Source organism: Camelus dromedarius, chromosome 1 (genome assembly GCF_036321535.1).
Source record: "Camelus dromedarius isolate mCamDro1 chromosome 1, mCamDro1.pat, whole genome shotgun sequence".
In the NCBI taxonomy this organism is placed as follows: Eukaryota; Metazoa; Chordata; class Mammalia; order Artiodactyla; family Camelidae; genus Camelus; species Camelus dromedarius.
Window position 1 is genome coordinate 4,549,839 of NC_087436.1, and position 18,309 is coordinate 4,568,147.

General features: G+C 46.8%; 1 protein-coding gene across 4 annotated transcripts in view; it reads left to right on the top strand.

The window, feature by feature from the left end:
- Positions 1-18,309, top strand: part of GUCY1A1 (guanylate cyclase 1 soluble subunit alpha 1) — a 54,055-nt gene that overhangs the window by 11,468 nt on the left and 24,278 nt on the right. For all 4 annotated transcript variants that reach the window (XM_031463696.2, XM_031463694.2, XM_031463695.2 and 1 more), the window contains exons 2-3: positions 12,036-12,134; positions 13,506-13,915. In XM_031463696.2, the coding sequence (XP_031319556.2) occupies positions 13,652-13,915 (264 nt within the window). In that variant the 5' untranslated portion in view covers positions 12,036-12,134; positions 13,506-13,651. The remainder of the gene's footprint in view (positions 1-12,035; positions 12,135-13,505; positions 13,916-18,309) is intronic.

Genomic DNA, 18,309 nt, shown 5'->3' on the forward strand with positions numbered 1-18,309 from the left:
GTCCATTTCCAGTCAGTGTCCCTCTTCTGTCCCCGGGCGGTTGCCATTCTGCCATCTGGACTCGCAGACTTGTGTCTAGGCTTTAGATAAAAGTAATGTCACGGTGTGGATGCTTGTATGTGGTCCCGTTCACTCCGATGATGACTTTGAGGGGTTATCCTCTTGGTTGCCCACACCTGCTGGATAACGGTCCTTCCATGTAAGGCTAAAACAACTTCTTTTTCATTCATTCACATTATCAAAGACATCTGAATAGTTTCCAGGTTTCAGTAATTACAAGTAAAGCTGCTATGCGTGTTTGCATTCAGGTCTTTGTCTGACCTTTCTCTTGGGTATTTACCTAGAAGTGGAACGCTGGGCAGCATAGCAGGATGCGTTCACATTTTAAGAAACCACCAGACTGCTTTCCAGAAGGGGTTGTTCCTTTTTACTTTCTCACCAACAGTTTATGGAAAATTCTGGTTGTTCCCCATCCTCATCAAGTCTCAGCATTGTTGGACTTAAATTTTAGGCATTCTAATGTCTCATGACTAATGCTATAGAACACAAAGGGACTTTTTTAGGAAATATTCTGTTTAGGTGAGGTCACAAGGGTGGGGCCCTCAGGATGGGATTAGGGCCCTTATGGAAGGAGACAGCAGAAAGCTAAAGGCTGTCTCTCTCTCTCTCTCTGCAATGCGAGGGCACCAGGAGAAGGTAGCCATCTGCAAACCTATGATACTATTTAAATGTGAATCTAAAAAATGACACAAGTGAACTTTTTTACAAAACAGAAACAGACTCACAGACATAGAAAACAAAGTTATGGTTATCAGGGGGTAAAGGGGGTGGAAAGGGATAAATTGGGAATTCTAAATTTGCACCTCTTGGGAAGTGATGGAAATGTTGGCTATCTTCATTGTGGTGGTGATTTCATGGGTGCAGACATCTATCAGAATCCATCAAATGGTACATCTGAAATACGTGTAGTTTACTGTACAGGAGCCATGCCACAATGAAGGTGTTACAAATAAAAAGAGAGAGAGAGCGAGCTTTCACCAAAACTCGCTCGTGCTGCCCCCCTGCAGCTCCAGGGCCGGGAGAAAACGAGCCCCTGCCATTAGGCCCCCGGTTTCTGGTGCAGCGTGGCGGCAGCCCCAGCCGACAGGCACACCCCCGTACCCTCTTCAGGCCCCCAGAAAAACCTGCTTTTGAGCACACGCCCGCTTCTGTTTGCATTCCCCTCGTGTTTTCCTGACGTCTGCCTCTCCATCTGAGTCATGTGGCCCTTCTTCAGTCTCAGTGAAGGACGTCCTCCCGGGGCGCTTGGTCGGGCCATCTTCCCTCTCGGCTCCAGCCCTTCAACACCAGGCAGCTTGAATTAAGCTCCTGGATTTAATGGCTCCCGGTGTGGGGGCCCAGGAGTTCACGTCTCTTGTCTGCTTTATGCTCCTGCATTGCGGACTCCAGTGGTCAGATGTGTCCCTGCCTGGCTGTCCGGCCAGCAGTCCCAGAGATGTGTACACAGCACAGAAGTCAGCGTCCTTCCCCAGACTCACATCTTCCCAGCGAGGCCGTGTTATCCTTCCAGGCAGAGCTCAGCAAAATCTTGCTCCCGATGCCTGGTCAGTTGCCCGTGACGCCGGCTGTAATTCTGGAATATCTCAGGCACCACCCTTTCCTGCCTGCCCCACAACTTTCCATCCCTCCATCCGCTCGCACGGCTCTTCCCCTCGGGCAGGACCTTGTGCTGAAGACTTCACGTCCAGTCTTAGCCACTTTCAGATGACCTTGGGGAACCTCGTCCATTTCTGGGTCAAGTGAGAGTTTTCCCTTCCAAAAAAGGCCGAAGAATGATAAAACAGGAAGGGAAAATATAATTGACAAAAATAATAAAAGTGGGACAGCCAATACGAAATAATAAAACAGAAAAGAGGAAACTATATGGGAAAACGTTTTGGAAATGACTTCGTTCTCCAGCTCTGTGCTGTTTGCATCTGTGTCTGGGCTGCACGTGCAGAAGCTTCGGGGGAGATAAAGGCGTAAGAGTGAACTGTGTGGTGAGGACTTAATACCTGTACATCGCCTGCGTTTGCACCAGATGGCTGCAAGCCGGTAGTCCTGTCTTTCCATTTCAGTGTAAAACTGCACACCGGAAGTCTAAAGTCGGATAGCTTGTAATCTGTGTGGTTGGTTAGGTTAAGGCTGGAAACGTCCATAACTTTTCGATTAAGTGGCAAAGACAGGCTGATGAATAAGGCTATTCAGAAAAGATGTTTAGAGAATTAAGAAAGGACTAAAGATAACTCCTTGAGAAAGTACAAAAGGCGATGAGCAAATCATGCAAAAGAGCCTGGGGAAATAGTCTGGAAACTGAAGATGGCTAAAGCAGTTTTGCCGTGTGTGTTAGTGTTGGTGTGATACGTCCATGGAACGTAAGCCTCTGATCGGACTGAAACCCAGTGTGTGTGATAACTCCCAACTGATCATGTGCGGACCTGGAATTCGGGGAACTAGTTGTGACCTGCTGGTCAAAGCAGAGTCAGCAGTTTGGGGGGTGGGCCCACAGAAGGAGAGAGGTTTCCCTGCGTTTCGGGTGAGGGGGTGATGAGAGTGTAGGGGTGAGCTCTGGGCCAAGGTCAAGTTGCCCACGTTGACCGCCACGCCACAGGAGCTCTGGGGCTTGGGCCAAGTCACAAAAATCTGGATTTTTGTTCCACCAGCTGTAAATAAGCTCTGACATCTCTCCTGCTTGTAAACGCCTGAGCCTTAGCGTTGACGTTTACATGAGAGATGCGGAAACGAAGAAGAAAACGTGTTTGCGTTTACTGTGAGCAGGCACATTTCTTTAACCTTGTCTGTTTTCAGCCAGTCAGAGACGAGGCGGCACTGAAGGATATGGTTGTGGTCTCAGGTCTAACGGGGACAAACTCAGCCTTCTCAGCCCATGCTTTGTGCAGATCCAAATACACACCCGTGAAGTCCACGTTTAGAGGCCAAATCTCGTTTCTGGTCGTGGCGTCTCCTGAACTACTTGTAATGTGAAAAATCAGAACGCATTGTCTTGGAATTTGCTTTTTTTTTTGGCTGGCCTTGGCTCAAAGTAAAATTTTGCAGAAGGGGTTCCCGAGAGGGTCTCCCACACCTGTGTTTCGGGAACGTCTGGACTTTCCCTCAGCCCCCAGGCCCGACAGTCTGACCTTCTATTTTAGCTGATAAATTTAATCTTTGTTTTCCCAGGTTGTATTTATTGGTAGAGGAATTTCAGGAGTAATCACGATGGTATGTACAAGGCCCCCCATTTCTCAGAGTCGCCCCAGAACACTGGCTTTATAGCCAGATAAGCCTGGGTTCATTGCCTGTTTCTGCCACTCGTAAGCAGTGACTGCAGACAAGTTTCTGAATCTGTGTTTTAGATTCTTCTTGTGTAAAACACACACACGCAGACTCCCTGTAGGATTGCTGCAAAGATTAAGTGAGGTAATGTATGTGCCGTCTTAGAAGGTCAGCAAGCTGAGTCTGTGAAGGACAAGACAGTAAGTGATTTCGGCTTTGCTGGCCTGGTCTGTCTCGTTGGCCTTCCAACTCAGCAGCCTTCTGTAAGTGAACGAGCCTGGAAACGTAAAAACCCGGTTTCCCTCTATGTCAGCATTTAACACCTGACACCAGACGTGTGGTTTCCCTCACCAAGCAGCTCCCCGCCTCTAGCCGGGCATCTACCACTGAGTTCAGTTCTGAGACCATATTCCTAGAGTCACAGATGAATGGGTCAGTCCCACAGGACAGCCCCCCACCTCGGATCCTAATCCCAGGTCCATGCCTGGTCCTTCCCACAACAAGCTGTGAGCTGAAGGTGCCCACGGCCCCTCCCTGGGCTCAGGGATGTGCCAGAGGAGCTCACAGAACTCAGGAAAACAGTTTACTTACCATCCTACCTGTTTATTACAAAAGGATGCAATTCGAGAACAGCCAGATGGAAGAGACGCAGGGGGCAAGGACTAGGGGGAAGGATGCAGCCCCCACGCCAGCCCCCAAGCCCGCTCTGGGTGCACCACCCTCCTGGCACCTTCGTGTGTTCAGCACCCTAGGAGGTCCCTGAAATCCCTCCGGTCAGGGTTTTCTATAGAGGCCTCATTAGGTCAGCACTACTGATTAAATTTTGACCATTAGTGTTCAGGGCAACTCCAGCCCCTTCCCTCCCCGGAGACTTGCTGGGACACAGGATTCCGACCCTCTAACCCCAGCTCGGGCCATCAGGGAGCCCCCAGCCCCCAGCCCCCTCAATGGCACACAAAAAGACACGTCACTGGAGACTCCTAGGGTGCTAGGCAACTAGGAAAGGGAGCGGGTGGGCAGAGACCAAATATATATATATATATATATACACATTTCTCATTGTGGTGCAACTTGGCTGTGTCCCAGTGAGGCCTTATTTGTGGGCACTGAAACTCGAGTTTCATGCGGTGCTCCTGCATTGGGAAACATTCTTCACATTTTTCTCCAGCCTTTCATCCTGGAAAGACCATTCTTAGCACAAGGGCTGGAAGGAAGCAGGCATGAGGCGGGCTTTGGCCCACGGGCCATGGTTTGCCCACCCATGCGTGTCCAGTGTCCTTCTAGGGGTGGTGTGGCTTCGTCTGAGCCTCCCCGTTGGCCCGGTGCCCAGCTCCTCCCCGCCCGGGCCTCCACCATTGGCACATTTCTCACCGCTCTCCTGGGCTTCCTCTGTCTTTCTGTGTGGCCAGGCCAACGTGTCTTGATTCATTTGTTCTTGAGCAGGTTGGATGAGGTTCCGTCTCCAGCAGTGGTGACAAACCTTCATGATTCTTAGTTGGGGGTCATTTTTTTTCCCTCAAGGATCTTGGGAAAAGCTCCAAGGGCTGGATTAGGAGACTCCAGGGTCACTCTTGCATCTTCTTCTAGAATCTTCTTTCCAAATATGACAGATTAGAGCCCAGATCATTTGGCTTTCCTCCACCAGTCTCCTCAGTGTTCAGCATGTGACTTCAGGTGCTGCACGGATGTGACAGTCAGTCCCAGAACCTACCTTAATTACTCTTGTTAGAAACCCGATTCTACTCAGACTCTGGGTGCTTCACCTGGATTGCACAAATATCCTGAAATTAACATTCCAGTAAGTGTCTCACCTCTCCCTCCTCATCACTTAAACCCTTCTACAAAGATCAATAAACTTTGAGAAAGTGAGTCCATGGAAGGGTTAACACTGACTTGACCTTGAGGAGAACAGGTAATTACAAAAGCAGTGACTAGAGATAAGAGTCTTTGTATAACACATACTAATTATTTGTCAATCTCTCATTTTAGGAAAAGAAAATCAGATAGCAAAGAATTTCTCTTTCAGCTTGGTTGTTAAGAGTTTATTTGGTTCAAAAAATTTTCCACATTGGGGATAATGTGGATTTATAGAAAACAGTATGCATTCAGGTGACAAAAGACTTGCTTGATATAACACGTTTGGATTAATGAGTGGAAAAAGAGATTTAGAATCTAGAATAGTTCTTCAATTCTTTATTCTAATATTTTATTAAAGAAATTTGGCATGCAGCTTATTAGCTAATCGAATTACACAAGATGAAACCAAAATAGAACGTCAGTGCTCTGGGCTGGGCTGTAAACACTATTATTTCATAATTCAATAAAAGGAACCCTAACTATTGACAAGCATTCCTTTCTGGATGTGTTGTCATGCTCTTCAGGTGGAGAACATTTTCTGTATTTGCAGGGCACCAAGCACCTGCCATGTATGAGCTCCCTTGGCTTTGAAAAGTGATGGAAAGAGAGTGTCACAGGTTTCAGATGTTCCCAGATCTTCCTGGGAAGGCAGAATAATCTTGTCAGTCATTTATTTAGTGACTTCTGTGAGCGTGATGGCCTTTGCATATTATTTTCTCTGATCCTTCATGTATCCCCATTTCACCACCGTTTTCCCCTTTCGTGGGTGAGGAAACAGAAGCTTAATGAAGTGTAGGAGCCTGGTCGACATCCCTGAACTGCTGAGGAGGGACTGTAATGGCTGACATTTACTCACTGCAGACGGGCAACAGCTGCTTTCCTAAGTGTTTTACGTTTATCGACGTTTCCCATCACAACACGTACATGAAATAGTTGCTGTTGGCATCCCTGTTCCCAGGTGCGGAAAGTTCAGGTGAAGTCAGGCTGAGACGTCACAGAGCTGGGACACGGTAGGGGCGAGAGGCAGACACGGACCTGCGGTCCTGGGGCCTGACGGAGCTCTTCCCTGCTGGTCCGACTCCACGACCTCAGAGCGCAGCTGCGTTTGCGTGAGCTGGTCCCCGCAGACCACGAGGGCTCCATCGTACTGCGCCAACCGTCACGTGTCTGCCAGATGCATCCTTGCAGAAGAGGGAAGGAAGTGGGGACGCGTGGCTGCGGGCACATCAAGTCAGGGATGTGCTTCCGGGACTTTGTGGCTGGCTAAAATGAAAAAGAAGAGAAAACGAAAAGGTTACGGTGTCATTATGCCACTTACCTGAAATCTACCAGCCCAGTTGTTTCCCCATCATGGATTTGCTTGCATTTTGCAAGTCTCATCGGAGTATACTAACTAAGTCGTAATAAAAGCCGTGAAGTCTAAGATAATGTGACCTTCTTGGATGTTTTTCCAGATAGTTAAGTAGGTTTTTAACCTTACTTGTAAATTTAAATCAAACATCATTGTGATACAGGCATTTCTGATACAGCACGATATACGTGTCCCTTAAAAGCCACGTGTGCTCTGCTGCTCAACTCTACTAGAAATAAAAGGACTTATGGGAAGAAAGTGTGTTGGGGTGAAACCAGTCAACACGAGCAGTAACAAAAGTTGTAACAATCCTAAAAAATATACACGCTTAGTTAAAAAGATAGGCTGTATTGTAGGGAATACGGCACTACAGTAATTATGGGACTGATGTAGGGGGAAAAGGTGGCTTGATTGGAAGAGACTTGAGGACAGTGCTGGACCTGCTGAGTTGTGGAGACGCAATAGATAAAAGTGTGTGATAAATCCTCCCAGGACACGGTGTACGTGCAGACTGAGGGAGAGTGTGGGGCGGGGACCTAGCGTGACTGCTACTTTATCCCGAAATATCCCCCTATTTGTAATTGAGTACGAGCCACATCCCATTACAGAAATACCCAGTATTCACCGGAAAACAGGAAAAACGGAATGGCTTTTTATAGGGTAACAGAGGTAATTTCTCCCTTCACCCTTTTCATAGTAATTATTACATTTTCAGTACATATATTTGTAAATGGCTTGGTCTCTGGAAGGAACTATTTCAGCTGTATACTGTGATGGGGATGGTAGGAAAAGCCCAGGAAGTTATTTCATACATTTCAGGAGCAAAATATTGAGACATTGGTCCGGTTTCCTCATGATCTCCATGACCTGCTCTAAGTGGTCATGATACGTAATTTGAAGAGATAGTAACTGCATGTATTCAAATTTCACTGATAATCCTATTGGAGAGTTTTAAAAACATAGATGGTTAGGATTTATAGTCTCAAAGGTTTTGCTCCTTAATGAGTTACAAGACATTCTGCAAACATTTTGCTGTACAATTTGACAATCAAACAAATGATAATCCTTAAGAGTTAAAATCTCCCTACCATGGAGTGTACTAAACTTTGCTACTATGACAAAGTTGTCCCTGAATTGCCCCCTAAATCCCACAAGAAAGGTGTGGATCACACCACCTCATTTTCAATGACTTAGTGTCATGTGTTAGACGTAATTCGTGTCTGATCCCGTGGCTTCAGTGAGGCAGTTGTTTTCAGGGGAATGGGGGTTCCTGGCATTCTGGTCCGTAGATCTGAGGTTTCCACTGCTTTAGAGGTGACCTCCTTGTTTTGGGAGGATTATCAGTCTAGGCTCTTAGTAACAAAAAGTAAGCACCCCCCCACTGTTCTTGAAGAGAGCTGGAGACACTGACACTCATGTACAAGTGCAGTCTGTTGCGAATTGGTGATGTACATTTTTTTTTTAAATTGCAGTACAGTCAGTTACAGTGTGTCACTTTCTGGTGTACAGCAGTGTCCCAGTCACGCATATGCATACATATATTTGTTTTCATATTCTTTTTCATTAAAGGCCATTACAAGATACTGAATATAGTTTCCTGTGCTGTACAGAAGAAATTTGTTTTTTATATATTGATGTAAATTGCAATCAGTGTTCCCGTGTCTGGGCTTTGGGAGGATGAGAAACGCCTTCCCGAAGGAGATTTCAGTAGGAGAGGTGAAGCGTCCCCTCCTGCAAGGTGTCAGGTCACACTGAGAGCCTGCATCTGGGCTGAGTGACCACGAATAGCCCCAGGCCTGGGGGGTGCACCCTGGACCATTTCAATTGCCCTCCATGGCCCCAGACTTGTGCCTTGGCTTTGGTGTTGAGACGGAGAGTCCTCAAGTCCCCTCGGGTCCCCTCAGGAGCCAAAGCCTGTGGCTTCTCCCTGGGAAGAGAGCCAGAAATGACCCACTCTGTCATCCCCTGGGTCACTGTTCTCACCCATCCAAGGCCAGCCCCCTGTCCAGCGCCAACCACCTCTCATTCTGCGTCCCAGTCTGCTCTACTCAGACCCACTTCTTCATCACTCAGTTGGTGGCCCGTGGCCTAGAGCTTAGGCTTGTTGAGCCTGGTCTGCAGGGCCCTCCTGCCAGGGACGCCCTGGCCTCTGCCCGTGCCACCCCTCACCACTGTCCACACGCCCCAGCCAGGCCCGGGGAATTCCACCCCCTGGACCACGACTGGTCTGTCCCCACCTCCGAGCACGTCGGCCTCTCTGGGACTGTCTTCTGAGGCTCCCAGCCACCATGCAGCTGGATGTCTCTTCCTCCTGGGACTGATTTCAGCCCCTACTTGCCCTCCCAGAGCTACGCGCCACTGCTGTCGCACATGTCACACCGCGAACTGTGCGTCGGAAATAGCTTTCCTGTTGGACCGTCCTCTCCACGAGGGATGTGATGCCCGTTGCGTGCTGCTCTGCCCTTGGCGTCTGGAAGGATGGCCCACACGTTGCAGACCATCCTAGATATCTACTGAACAGAGTGAAACGTGAACAAGCAAAGGAATGAATGACATCGAGTGTGTTCAGTGCCGAAGGATTCTTGAGCTTTAACTTCCAGGAGCTCATCCTGGAATTTACCAAGGAGGTTGGGGGTGACACCGGGGAAGTAAAAACCAGAGCCTTGGAGACGCAGGAATAAATCTTGTCCGAGGACTTGAACACAGCACAGAAGGGAAAGCAGGGAGGAGTGATGCCTGGAGGCGCTGGAACCGCGTCCTTTCCCTCCACTTAGTGCTGGAGAGACTTGGACCTTCGCACCAGCTCCTCCACTGCTTCATCCCGCTTTCCTGATATATCGAAGGGGCAAGTTCTGTAAGTGCCCTTTACTGCCAAGTGAAAAGAACACAGTTTACAAGCCTGACTTAGGGACTTGTACTGAACATTTGTGCAGCCTTTGAGGAATGAAAGCGTTCAGCTTGCAGTCTACCAGGGACGTCAAGCTGTCCTCTTGACATCTGTTTCTGAAAATGGTCGGTAGGTGTGTGCTGGAGTGTGGACACTCTGCCTTTCCTGAGGCTGTCTGTTTTGAAGTTCCCTCTTAAAAAATCTGCACTTTGGAATTGAATCTTAAAACACTCATACTTCTTTAGTCACAGATTTCGGCCTGGCTGGGTGCTGGGTCTGGTGTAAGGACCTCTGTTGTGAAACAGACAGAGGACCTAGTGGGTGCTTCTCTCAGGTTTGGTTTTTTTTTAAACATATGAAAAACAAGGCTTTTGTGCTTAATTCCCTCCTGGAGTTTAATGATGGAGCCACATTTCCTGAGCAGTAGGGTATCCTGGTTGTTAATTTGAGGCCAGTAGATGGGCCCTTATTCTCAGCGCAGCAGAGTTAATCACTTACCAGTGAAAGGAGAGAGCAGTCAGAACATTTGGAGGCTGTTTAATCATCAACTGTGGATGACAAGCACCTCTCTGAGTTTCTGAGAATATATACCCCACTGCCTGTCAAGGCCTGGTCACGAAATGCATCACTTTAATTAATTTGTTTTTTCCTTGCCATGTTTTTTACTGCCATCTCTACACCCCACTCTGGACTGAATTCGGGAGCGATCAAACCATTCCTGAAGTCACTGCTAAGGCTGCACCTACAGATCATCCCTCGTGCAGCCCAAGGGCGCGTTCTGTCTTCCTGGCAGGACCACGCCAGGCAAACACGGACTTCCAAGGTGCCCAATCTGCACGCATCTGTTCTCGGTGCAAATTCTTCCGCGGAACAGACGGCGACTGCTAATGAGTTTGTTTACACATGTGTGATTTAATGAGACTAAACACTTAACTGATCGTGAAGTCAGACTTGTTTCCTGCTGCTGTTTTTGCTTTAATTAAAAACAATGTTGGGCACATTTTCTGGGAATTACAGCACTGTGACAGAGGAGATTTCCAGGAAGGGTTGGCTGTTCAGTTGTGGGACTGAAGAGGAAGATGAGAATACAGTGTTGGGTTTGGGGACAAGGGCTAAAATCTGGCTTAACTGACAAGATTAGGTGTAGTGAAGGAATTTTTCATGAAGTATGTCATGGCAGACTCTTTGGTCCAATGCTAAGATTAGAGTATGTCCCAGAATAACTTATTTTAGGAAGTTCTAGACCTGAATGGGCTCCACCATAAAATCTTTTTTTTTATTGAAGTATAGTCAGTTTCCAATGTTGTGTTAATTTCTCATGTACAGCATAGTGATTCAGTTATACATATGTATATTTCTTCTCATATTTTTTCATTATAGGATATTACAAGATATTGAATATAGTTCCCTGTCCTATATCAATTTTATATGTAATCTATTGTATAGCCTTCCTTTTTTTTGAGTGAACTCTTTTCTAGTTATTGGCTTATATTTTGATATAACTGAAATCATGACATTCAATTAAGACAGTTCTTCTTCCTAAAAATTCATATAAAATAATGGTGATTTAACTTTTATAAATAAATATTTATGTAAGGTTATCTGATACACTCCCCCTTTATTACTTTGAAATTCTGCAGAACTGAACCCACACAGGCTCACTTTGAGGTGGAAGAGATGAGGAAGGAACTCTAACCCCTGACCCACAGGCCAAATCCAGTCTGGTTTTGCAAGTTTTCTCCAGACCCATCTCTCATCCCTCTGCGTGTGTGGGCTGGGGAGTGGCGGAGCTGAGTCTCCGACTGCAGAGTGGGAGTGACCCACTCCGGCCCTGTACACACAGGTTTCTCACCACTGATCATCTCCCTGCTGGGTCTGCGATCTCCCTGTACCTTCCCGAAGATTCCTAAATTCCACCTGACCACAGGTGTGGGTGTGGCTTTGAGTAGCTCAGGGCCCAGGGCCTGGCTGCTGCTTCTGGCCCGTCTGCTGCTTCTGGCCCGTCCTCATCCCTTCCCCAACCCTGGGCACCCTGAACACCCAGAGGGCTGGCAAATGCGACTTCACCTGCCTTGTTTGTCCCAGTTTGGGAAATGAGTAGGCCATTGTTCTCGACGTACTAGATAAGTTGTGACAAATTACAAGCTGTTGCTTATACATATTAGGAATACATGGAGAGCACTGAGGTGCATAGAAAAGAAAATAATAAATGATTTTTTATTATTAAATACACTAATTTTTTTTGTAAGTTAATTATTTTCTTTTTCTTGCCTTTTTTTCTTTAACTGAAGCATAGTCAGTTACAATGTGTCAATTTCTGGTGTACAGCCCAATGTCCCAGGCATGCATGTACATGCATATACATGCATATACATTTTCATATTCTTTTTCATTAAAGGTAACTATAGGATATTGAATATGGTTCCCTGTGCTATACAGAAGAAATCTGTTACTTATCCATTTTTATATACAGTGGCTAACATTTGCAAATCTCAAACTCTCAAATTCATCCCTTCCCACCCCCTGCCGCCAGAAACCGTAAGATTGTTTACTATGTCAGTGTGTCTGTTCCTTATTTGTAGATGAGTTCATAGTGTCCTCTTTTTTCTTTCTTTCTTTTTTTAGATTCCACATATAAGTGATATGTGAAATGTTAGACTTTAGCCTGGACGATTGAAGTTCCATCAGCTAAGGAGGTTTTTATGTTCTTGTTCGCTTTCTAAGGTAAACTTATAAACCGTATCTTTAAGATAAACTAATCCAACTGTATAAACCTGATTATTTAGAAACTCATCTCATTAGGTAATGAGTTTGGGTTCACAGAAAATGCACTCGCTGTGGGGTCAGCTGGACCTGCGTTTCAGCCCGAGCTCTGTCACTTTCTAGCATTTCAGATGGAAGAAAATGTCCTCAACTTGGAGCCTCTGGCCCACTGGGGATAATAATGCCTGTTTCAAAGAAGCTCGCCGCAAGGCCCAACTGTAAACACAGAGTTCCCGGCACTGTTCCAGGCACGACACGGCCTCTTTTTCACACTTTCGTGCCTTTTGACTTTACAAGCTTGGAAAGTTGGTGGACCCAGGTAGTCAAGATCGTTGGTACTGCTGATCAGCAGAATTTACAAGCAGACAGTTCGGCTGAAAAGTAGCTGGTGAGAAACGGGTGGTGGATTGTGTGGAGAAGCATGGTCACAGCATCAACACAAACAAAAGCAGGAGGGAGCGCAGGCCAGGACAGCCCAGCGCGTGATGTTCGTGGACCCCCAGGGAGAGAGGCCTTCTGGGTTTACTCCAGTGTCTTCCAGAGTCAGATCCACACACCCCTGCAAATCCAATGGCATGTTCTCAAGGAATCAGGAGTTCTTTGAAAAAAATACTATTTGCTTTTCATTTTGATGCTATTTTAAAATTACTGCACTATTGATAGAAAAAAAATCTTTTGCAGTAATCATTTCAATTAATTTTTTCACGTGAAAGTCAGTGTTTCAGATCTAACAACATACACTTGGGCATCATAATGTATTTTTTTTCTTCAGGTGTGTTTAGGAGACGTTAGTTATGCTGTTCTGACTTTTCAGAAGAGATCATAGTGAGGGTGTAGTAGTTCCCACACTAGTATGACCTAGACTGAGACTTGACTTCTGTCCTAAAACCATCGTCTTCCACTCTTGGGGAATCAAACTAGGCCAAATGGACTGGGGAAAAAAAGGGGAAATCAGTAGTTTGTTCTAAAGGCATTTTGGAGAAAATTATATTCCACTGGAAAATACTAAAATACTAATAGTTGGTCTAGCAACTTGTGAGACATAGATAATTTTGGGAGTTTCTCAAATGTGTGTGCAGATGTTGGTAAATATGACTCTTTTGTAATTAATTCATGTACAGCCTCATCCTGTGCAGTTTAACAGTGAACGTGCAGGGTCCCAGCCAGGGGTCCTTTGTGGTTCCTGGGTACGCAGGTATTTTACCAGAATGCTCACCAGTGTTCCATCCATTTTAGGATTGACATCTCCACCAGAATTTTTGTTTTGCTTGGAAATGACCGACGACAGTAGGGTCTTTGCTTTCTCATGCCTGGCTTTTTCTGTATTCGCAGGAACAGGAGGTGCCTCCTCTGTTCTGAGCTGCTCCTGCCTGTAGACGCGCGGGTCACGAGGGTCCCTGGTCTGTCGTGGCTTCTGTGTGTCTGTCCCACCTGAGAGCAGCTCCCTGGGGGGCCACCCAGGTGGGGCCGCCAGCACCATGTTCTGCACGAAGCTGAAGGACCTGCAGATCACGGGGGATTGCCCCTTCTCTCTGCTGGCGCCGGGACCCGCGGCCAAGGAGCCGGCGGAGGCGGCGGCGGCGGCGGCCGGATGCTCGGAGGCCGGGACCGCAGCCCCGCGCGCGAGCAGGGGCGTCCCCGAGGGGCGCGCGCACGGGGGGCTTCCCCCCAGGAAGACCAGCCGCAGTCGCGTCTATCTTCAGACTTTGGCCGAGAGCATTTGCAAACTGATTTTCCCGGAGGTGAGCGCTTGCCCTTTCGAGATGGCACTGATATTTTGAAGATGCTAAAAAAATGTTTTTCTAAGGAAAATGCGAACACTTGCTTTCTCACTTTCAGGGCTGTGGTGGATGTAGAGTATTTTCCAGAAACATATAAAAACATTCCTCTACAGGCATCGTGTTCTTGAATTGTGTTTCATCTTAAAATGTTTAAGATCTTGCACTCTGTCCTGCACTCTGGTGAGCTTGATGACTTGCTTAGTCTGTTGGCCTCAGCATCCTTACCTGTAAAATGGGAATGGTGACACCACCCACTCCATAGAGCCTCAATGTGCATGAAGTAAAACAATCCATAGCTCCGGCCATCCATAAGGACCCATCCATTGTTAGCTGGTTTTTAGAGCTAAATTCCTCAAAGAATAACTTATTTTCTGCTGGGCTGTCCTGGTCTGTGTCCAAAGAGCATCACACATTCCCTGCCAATTTGCTGAGGTGTCCTGCTGGCTCTGAGTTTGAAGTCTCCGCTCACGCCAGGCTCGACCTCATCCCTAAGTTGGGGTCAGGGACCCGCACCTGCCAGTACCTACCTGCCGGCAGCTGGGACATGCCTTGTTATAGTGAACAGCCTAGAGCCGCGCTGAGATCTGGAGCCCCTCCCTTAAGAGACCTCTGGAAAGACAGCTACTGTGTCATCTCATTTACATATGGCATCTTAAACAACACCACCAAGTCCCAAAGAGAAAGAGATCAGACTGGTGGTTCCCAGAGGCAGAGGGTGGGGGAGGGGAATTAGAGGAAGGTGGCCAAGGTGGTCAGAAGAGACCCACCTTCAGTTCGGAGATGCTTGGGTACCAGGGACGCAAGGACAGCGAGATGGCTGTAGCCAGCACCGCTGGATGATGTATGGGAAAGCCTCCGTGAGGAAAGCCTATGAGTTCTCATCGCAGCGAGAAATGTCTTCTCTTTACTTTTTATTGTACCTACATAAGAAGATGGGTGTTAGCCGAACCCAAGCTATTGTGGTCATCATTTCACATTCTGTGTAAATCAAGCCATCATGCTGCAGTGATGGATGTCAATTATTTCTCAATAAAACTGCGGGGAAGGGAGAGCTCTGGGGACAAGGTATGTACCTAATTAAGTCAAGTATCTTTGGAATAGAAGACATGCGAGGAGCTCCTCTCTGTCGTGGGGTGGAAGAAAAGAGAGGCTGAGTGTCTTCACGGTGTGTCTTCCTCGGTCTGTCAGAGTTCGCAGGCTTATATAAATTCACTAAGCTGGGAGATCGGGCACTGATGTCATCAGACTTCAGCCGTCATGATCCACTGATGGCTTGTCAGTGACTCAGCACCGACCCTGTGCGTTGTGCGAAGCACTGCGGAACCAGACTGCAGACTTCTAGGACTGAGGGAGCTTCAGAGGCCATCTTGATTCACTCCCAAGAAGGACTAGAGAGGTTAAGTGACTTGACCAAAGTCACACAGCTTTCGAGGGGGAGAGCAGTTACTGCTCTCGACAATATGGGCTCCAGTGAGAAAGAAGAGACCTGAAGCTCGGAGGATGGATGGGTTAGAATTAGCTGGAAGTCGAGGGAACTTATTTCAGATGTAATGCTAGAACAGTAGCCCTTTGGGTAGTGGCCTTTGAGATGGAAATACTGACTTACTCTCCCCTAGTGTGGCCCTTCTCAGGCAGCTGGTTGGCGTCACAGCCTGGGAAGCAGGTGGCACTCTCGGGTTCAAGGACAGAGCGAGACACACAGAGGAACAGAGGGTGGGGGAGGGGAAGCTGGAGAGCATCCCTGCTTCCTTGAGTCCAGCCTGTCACTGTCCCGTTGGCGTCATTATTTTGTCTGATAAATTTTGAGTCCCTCTGATAGAAGTCATGTACATGTTGGAATTTCTTTAAAAAACATTCTGAATTCCAACTAAAAATGACGTTTGCCTTTTTTCTTTTTCTGTATTTAGAATAACCTGTCATTTGCTTGCAAACTCCCAGGAATAAGGATCAGGATTTGACTACAGGGTTATGCAGCAGAGAAGGCAAGACTGTCGGGTCTGGGAGGCAGGGGTGAGGGAGGGTACAGTGGGAGTCAATGACTAGGTCTCCTTTCCCACAACTGAGGCTATTGGCCTTAGAACAGTGACTATCCAGTGTTGGTATAACTGGACTGTATAGTAACCAGCCTAGGTTACATCATCAACTGTCCAAACATCTGAATGTCTTTGATTAAAGAAGGTTTTTTTTCTTTTAAACTGCTTCTTTTTGAGTGGTCAGAGGTAGCACTTCTCCTACTGTTCACTTTTGGTTCTATCAGTAACTCAAAGGAGGAGACTCCAGACAGCATTTGACAACATCATAGTTCTTGTTTTAGAGAATCAGATTTAATTCCCCAATTATGTTTTATTGGGGGGGGGCAAGAATTATAGTTCATTATGCTGAGCAAATTTAGAGTGGGAGCTGGCATTCCAGAGCCATGGAATAGTAGGACTTAGAAAAGGCTTATGGCTTATCTAATGCAAACTTTTCATTCGTCTGGAAAGATTGAAGCACATAAAGTCAGGACGCTTGCTTTAAGTAAGAGATAACGGGGGGAGGTGAAAAGGTCTCTGCCTCTCACTCATAACACATTGCTCTTTCTGATGTAACATCGTTAGGTCATTTTTCATGGCTGTGCACCCCAGTAATCTTGGAAGCCCCTCAGACATAGTGTCTTTAAGAAACTTGCAATACAGTATCAACCACCCTTGTAGCAAATCAGAACCCACTTATTGAATTGAATCAGCTGAGTCAGATCTGCTTGTGTAAACAATACTCTCCCAAACCAAAGACCTCATGAGACTAAGGAGGGTCCGAGGGAACTCCTGAAGTCTCTAAATGTGCTCCAAAATACTGCGTTGCAAGAAGGAAGAAAAGAAGCAGTGTCACAATTTATCCTTATGAATTGAAATATCCTTGGTCTAGAAAAACATTAAAAACTGTAGAAAAGTTGAAAATCAACTGAAATAGCACAGCTTATCCAGAAACCCTACCAATGAAATTCCATCCAGAGTGTTGACAGCAAAAGTGCATTGAACAGCAGTTGTACCTAAGTACTGCTGTGTGCTGTGTTTGTGAGAAAATGCTCGTTTTAACAACAGAATACATATCTATCTTTATCAAGTCAAAAGAGAGCTGTTAAGTAAAGAGAAACAACTTGAGAGCAGCACTCTATTTACTTTTGGGGATGGGCAATCCTCTCTGTCCATCAGAAATCCCATGATCCACAGCACTTCAGGGTCCAAGGCTTGGGGGTATGAGTGAGCCTGTTCCTCCAAAACTCAAAACAGATGCTTCCTGGGTAAAAGGGAGATTGAGGGCCAGGAACTGAGAATCTTCAGAAGACTGTGGTGCAGTATTGATGTGCATTGAATTGCAGGGACTTAATTTAGAAGGAAATACTGGACTTGGTCCTCAAATACCGTAGTAAACTGAAAGTCACTGTATATAGCTGTCAGGATGTGGAGTACCTGACCTTCCACAGCAGTTGGCTCTGAATCTCAGGTCTCACTTCAAGCTCAGTCCTGCTTAATGGCTTCCCTGTGAACGGTGTCATCTCGCGATCCAGGCTCAGGAGGACTGTGGGCGCCGTGGTAGGAAATCCTGCACCCCAGCAGCCTTTAGCAGTAAATGTTTTGCTTGGGAAGCTTGTGGCTTTTGCCTTGTCTTGTTTTGAATTTGTAACAATTTTCCAGGGGAGCAGTGGTATATAATGAAAGCAGGTGCAAAAGCCTGTTAACCTGTATTATCACTAAAGTATGCTGTTAAAACGTGGCCAGGAAAAAAAGTTCTTTAGAAAAAAAAAAGTTTCGATGCAATGTGGAAAGTCAGGAAGACCTCTGCTCCGCGGGCCCCAGCACCGGGAGGGAACGTTTCTCCTCCGTTACCGTGGCAGCGCATGTGTTAGGGGGGAAAGACTAGAAAGAGAAGCTCCTGGTGGCAGCGGGAAGGAAGTGAAGGACCAAGGAGGATACTGATTGAAAAGGGTATGAACGTGCATGTGACGGTTTAACCAGAAGGTTGAGAGGAGAGAGAATGGTGATATCCCCACCTGACCGGGGCGAGGAAGGAAAAACGGCTTCAGAGGCAGGGTTGGATGGGTTGTCTTTCCTCATCGCCCGTCAGAAGTTCCTAGTCACAGCAGTGATTCGTATATAAACAAATATAATTCAAATCGTTTTAAATTGGAAACAATCTGAAGGGACTCATGAGCAAGCTGAAAGGGCAGCAGCTCTGTCCTGGGCTGTGTTGCTTCACAGATGCGATAATTATAGACGAAGCCCTCAAGACTTGAATTAACTGATGGGGGCACATGGTGTTCGTTCATTCGTTTGTTCACTCCATCATTACGTAGCGAGCATCCCTCTGGCCAGGCA